Source organism: Xenopus laevis, chromosome 7L (genome assembly GCF_017654675.1).
Source record: "Xenopus laevis strain J_2021 chromosome 7L, Xenopus_laevis_v10.1, whole genome shotgun sequence".
Classification (NCBI taxonomy): domain Eukaryota; kingdom Metazoa; phylum Chordata; class Amphibia; order Anura; family Pipidae; genus Xenopus; species Xenopus laevis.
Window position 1 is genome coordinate 14,230,815 of NC_054383.1, and position 6,000 is coordinate 14,236,814.

Sequence of the window (6,000 nt, forward strand, 5' to 3'; positions counted from 1 at the left end):
AAATAAAATCTAGAAATGCCCATTGTTAAAGCTCAGGGGAAGAAATGTTTATGGGTATGGTTTACCATTTTAAAGTAAACCCAAAACAAATGATGTAGACTGTCTCAGAGCTCTCTGCTAAGCACAATTGTTATTACTTAGATTTTCTTTAAAGGAGAACTTAAGCTTAACTAAAAAAGTAGGGTAGAAATGTTGTACCTTATGGTTTAGGTGTTTGTACCAGCCCAAGGCAACCACAGCCCTTTAGCAGTAAAGATCTGTGTCTCCAAAGATGCCCCAGTAGCTCCCCATCTTCTTTTCTGCTGATTCACTGCACATGCTCTGTGCTGCTGTCACTTACTGAGCTTTAGGGACCCACTCACAATATACAGTACACATAGAATAGAAATGTCACAATATAAGGCTGATTAGTAAATAATTCAGACCATTGGTACAGCTCAGAAACCAGCACAATTAGCATATAATTTGAATAATCAGTCTTGTAGCGTCAATTTATATGGCAAACCCCTAAGCTTAGCTTAAAGCACAGCGTCTCATTATCAAATGCCCATGGGCAGTAACCTAGAGCAACCAATCAGTGAATGGTTTTTTCAGCCTGGATCATTACTTCTATAGAGATGCGGAAAATATGGCATTTCCAGACATATTCGGTTTTAGGGTTTAGTTCTCCTTTAACACTTTAAGATCTGACCAAAACTGTAGTTGAACTAAGACCCTCAGGGGATGCTGGGAGTTGCGGTTAAATAAGCAGCTGTAGGGTTGTTGGTTGTGAAATCTGTATATGGAATTGAGGGGCCACACATATCCTGGGCACAGCGACGGCTACAACTGGCCTCCATCCTCTCTGCTGACAAAGAATTGGCAGAACATTTGTTCCAACGAGTGATAAACGGGCTCAACGTAAAGTGCAAGCTATAAAATGACAGCTCTATAAACATTCTGATAGAGCCGCTGATCACTTGATGATGCACGAGCTGTCTCATCAGTCTCCCATAAGCAATTTCCCTTGTATTACTGTTCTGTCAAGTAACTGACGGAAGAACGAGTGGCTCCCGGGTGCAAGGGCATTATGTTAGCAACTGCTTTACTGACCGTCAGGCAACCTGGAGCACCTAGTAAATAGAAATGCTCACCCCAAATGGATGGGCTTTCAGGTGTATCTAAGGGTATATAATAGTCTACAATATAATAGTATATAATAGTCATTCTCCCCAAATTTCACCTCCTTGCCACTGGAAACCATTGAATTAAGGTGGATCACACACAGACAGACTTTACAACATATCAGCCTGTGAGTTGCTTGGTGGGTATTGTACAATCTGGACACACACCTTGGGCCAAAACGGCACTGATTTGATTGGTGAGCCCGATGGGTTGTATTGCTTTAGAGAAACCCAGGCCCACTACTGCTTTGAATTGGCTAATAAAGCCATACATGGTGACCAGTTAGCGTAGTGGCTCCCTGCTTATCACTACAGCCTTGCCTTGTGTGCAACCATGATACGGACATTATAATGTGAGCTCCACTGAGGCGGAGACGGATGAAAATGACAATACATATTCTCTGTCGAGTGCTGCTAAATAGGATGGCAGTATATTGCTAAACAATACAAAAGACATTCTGGGCAATTATTACTGTGTGTGACCTGCTTAATGCAAATACAGCGATCATCATCAGAGCAAAACACTACTTTTTTTTTACTAAAGATTTGAATAAAATGTTTCATTTACAAAAATGGGGTATGATTTAAAGTGCAAAAAACGGAGTTGAAGCGTTGTGCACTTTGCACCTTGATCCAATTCAATCTGCATTTAGCTCCTAATTGCACAATGTTTTGCTCTGTTAGAATGCCCCTAGGAAGGGTGGTAACTACTGGGCTTCCTTATGTCCATCTAAGTGCCACAGATTTGCACCTATTAAAATTCCAACACCACTTGCACCGCCAATCTGCTGGTGGCCTGAACAAATGGAATGATACATTATATAGGTGACTACACATGTGCAATCGCCTCTCGTACGGAACCCGTTCCTGATTGGTCAGTGTATGGGCCAGTAACATACCGGTGGATGTGAGTTCCTCCAAAAAAATAAGCCAGCAAGTAAAAAAATAAAAATATTTATTAGGACATATTGGGTATAGACCTAACGCATTTCGTGCCTGTTGGGGGCAGCCTGTTTATGGCCAACATAAATCAGACCTTCAGCTATTATTTTACAGGTATGGGACCCATTATCCGGAAACCTGTTATCCAGAGAGCTCAGAATTTCAGAAGGCTGTCTCCCATAGACTCCATTTTATCCAAATAATTCACATAATTCACAAACGATTTCCTTTTTCTCTGTAATAATAAAACAGTAGCCTGTACTTGATCCAAACTAAGATATAATTAATCCTTATTAGAGGCAAAACCAGCCTATTGGGTTGATTTAATGTTTAAATGGTTTTCTAGTAGACTTAAGGTTCAAATATCCAAATATCAGAAAGATCTGTTATCTGAAAAACCCCAGGTCTCGAGCATTCTGGATAACAGGTTCCATACCTGTAGTACACCTCCCATTTTCACTGACTACTTAATCCCGCATCTCACAGAGGTTGTACATCCCACGTCGCCAAACACATCACATACATTATGTATAAAATGTAAAATATATCTGGTCTCATATAATAACAGGATGACTTATCTCATTGTAACAAGTTAAACAATAACCTTATGGGAAGACCAGGTATAAGAAGCTTAGCAAATAATAATTCCCCAGCTCAAAGACACGAGAGATTAGACAACTTGTCAGCCATAAACACAATCCAAATCCTATCAGTGCAGAGACCTATAGAGACTCTAACAAGCAAAGCCCACTTATAATGGGGATGGTGCATTCACATCATAGTGTGACAGTTGCTTGAAAGAGATGTTTAAAGGGAAAGTAACTGTCATCGGTGCCAGAAAATGTGTCATACTTAGTTGTTACTTTTGTGCTTGTACCATTAAATAGTTATGGTTCCTTTCTTTCATCAGCAGTTCTGTCCGGCCTTAAGGCTGTGACACACAGTGGTATTCTCAGCTGGGTACAACTCAGTCACCCGTCATCACTTCTCATAGAGGAATTGGAAATGCTCTGCCTATGGCACACATTGGTGGTGACACATGATCAATGCTCAGCCAACTTGAGACATATTGAGCCCCCGGGGTAGCTCTGTGCAAAATGCTAAATTGGGATGCAAATTGCCCTGTTATACAGTCGCAATACAGGGTTTATTTTCAGAATACTGTGAACCACTGCTTGAAGGTGATTCATTAGTATGGGAGCAGATTAGCAACCTCTTTAATTGCATGGGGAACCATTGATAAGCAATGGATAGGAGCAGTGGCATAACTATAGGACGCCTGGCCCCCCAGCAAACAAATTGAAGGGGCATGGTGCGAGCCTCTATGACTACCTCTGTGACTACCCTCCCCCCCTGCTTGCACCCCTATTTTCAGCCCGGTCATTCGATAGGTTGAAGGGAGGGGGGGATTTCTCAACATGTATAGAAGAAGCAGACCCCTCGTTCCGGACCCCTCTTTCCCCCAGGTCTCCGATCTGTTTCCTCTATAGTTACACCACTGGATAGGAGTCACTTATGTGCCACCTGCTAATGAAACCCTAGAAGTAGCTCTTTTTCAAGGCAGGTGTTAATTCCAGGGTTGCACACCCTGTACTATGTACTCATCACGGGCATTTGTAAATGAGCCCTAATGTGGGCCACAACCCTCAGGCCCTTGGCGAGTTCCAAATTCTATGGGGAGGTTTTCAGCTGGCACAGAATCACCCAAACATGAAGCCTGTCATGTGCTTTAAACAAAACCACCTGTCGCCACTGGCACAAAAAGGGCAGCAGGGAATACCCCACGTGTGCTTTATGGTCACAGCTGCTTTATATAAACCCAGTGTTTGCACAAGTGCAGGATTGTCTACCCTTGAGCAAGCGACTAAGAGGGGGAGACTCGGCACACAAAGCAAATAGCTGCACTGCAGTTTTACAATAAATACTTTTTTCTTCATTCCTTGGAAACATCTCTCTCTCTAAAGCGATTAGCCCAAAACTGCCCGGGTCTAATTAGCAATGCATAAAATTAAAACCAGAATCCTAAAAAAAACAAACATTTGGCGGGGGGACGATAATATAACTTTAATAAAGCGCCTTTTGCTTAGTAATTTCCCACAGGTGCCGTGCAGAATTGGAACATGATCCACTGGTGTCACTTTGCTCCAATTCTGCCTTCCACTGACTGTATCACTTGTGCTCCAATACAGAAATAAATAGCTAGAGACGTGGCACCTGGGCAACACTGGGATCATTCAAGGTAAAAGACACATGAGGAGGGAGGGCGGAGAGAGCTATATCAGTCATAAAACATGTGGCCCTCCAACTAATGATGATACAGAACCCCCCCCCCCTCAGCCCAAATCAGAGTAATTATGCAAGTTGTAGTTCTGCAACATCTGTAGGGACACAGGTTGTATGTACATCACAGGATAAAAGGTCAGTGGAATGAAAAAAGCAATTGCCAGACACAGAAATAAGGAATCAGGGGGCAGGTACTTACACAAAAACCCCGAACAGCAGTGCCCGGATCCCGAGCTCCTCTAGTAGAGCACGCATCATTTCCCGGCATCAGACTGGCACCTACACACCGGAGTGGAGACCAGGAAACACTGGAAGCAGCAGGGAAAGATAAAGAAACATGTTTGGGGGAGTGGGCTGCACTGGGGACAGAGATACTGGGGGTGGTACTGAGAGGTTGCACTGGGGGACAGAAAGACTGCACTGGGGGACAGACAGATGCAGGGGGGCTGAGAGGCTGCACTGGGGATCAGAGGTTGCAGGGCTGAGAGACTGCACAAGGAGGAGGCAGAAAAAAGACAGCATGGGGTGGGGAAGAGGAGCAACACAAAGAGCTTGGGGACAGAGATGTTGCAGGGCTGGGAGAGAATGCATGGGGGGTGCCTTGCAAGAGAAGAGAGGCTGCACCGGTAAGTATGGATGGGTGGAGAGTAGGTAGGGGGAGTGGGAAAATAATACACTAAATCCCCCGGCTCTCCGTGGATAAAGCTTTCCTGGAACAAATCTCTGCTGTTCCCTCACACACAGAGGTAGAGGGTGGCAATTTCGGGTGGCAGTGAGAGAGTTCCCTGCGCTGCACGGGGAAGTTTAAATGAAGCTTGCCAATAGGGCTGACAGTCTCTTAGGCAGATGGCTACCCTATTGAGATCCCCGTCCATCACCCCCATCCACCTTCTACTATTCAGACAGCAAAACAAAAGGCAAGGGGGCTGCCAGAAGGGACAATATGTCCCAGGGATTAGTAGGGGTGCTGTTAATGTTCTGTTTGTTCTAGACTCACCGGTGCTTGTCCAGCGTTGAGCGTTGAATGTCAGATGGCTCCAGTACAAATCTGACACTTCTGGTGCTCAGTGAAGTGCCAGGCTGTAAATTTGGGCAGTTCTACCTCAACAGCAATAGTGCCAGAGCCAGCACCTCCAGTTGGCGGGTGGCAGTTTTGCATCAGTTTTCAATGTAGGGTTTCAGTGTTGCTTTAAGGTAACAGACATACGATAAACCTACTGTAAGTGGCACAGCAATAAATAGTATATATGTAACTCAAAATTTAAAGGGCCATTACTCAAATTTAAATAAATAGGTCAAATTTGATTCCTCCCCACATTGCGGGTTCTTGCTTCCACCTTCGCATTTGCTTGGGGAATGCATTAATGAGGGGGCCATAGACAGGGCCATTATCGGAAATTACAGGGCCACGTACGACCACATCTTCTGGGCCCCGCCCACCACCGAAGACCCCAGACCCCACGCACCCCCACAGCACAGTAAAAAAGCCACACAAACATAGGCACTAAAACATAAACACTAAAAACCCATTGGTGGTCAGTTAAAAAAAACAATTGTTGATAAGGGGTCTCCATAAAAGTTTAAGAAACTTCACTGGTGGCCAAGCCCCCCC

At 44.4% G+C, this 6,000-nt stretch overlaps 1 protein-coding gene across 1 annotated transcript in view; it reads right to left on the minus strand.

Moving 5' to 3' along the window:
- plpp4.L (phospholipid phosphatase 4 L homeolog) overlaps positions 1-4,963 on the minus strand; it is a 66,102-nt gene extending 61,139 nt beyond the window's left edge. Inside the window, exon 1 of the mRNA XM_041568558.1 lies at positions 4,588-4,963. Coding sequence (XP_041424492.1) covers positions 4,588-4,646 — 59 coding nt within the window. The 5' untranslated portion in view covers positions 4,647-4,963. The remainder of the gene's footprint in view (positions 1-4,587) is intronic.
- Positions 4,964-6,000: the final 1,037 nt, after the last annotated feature.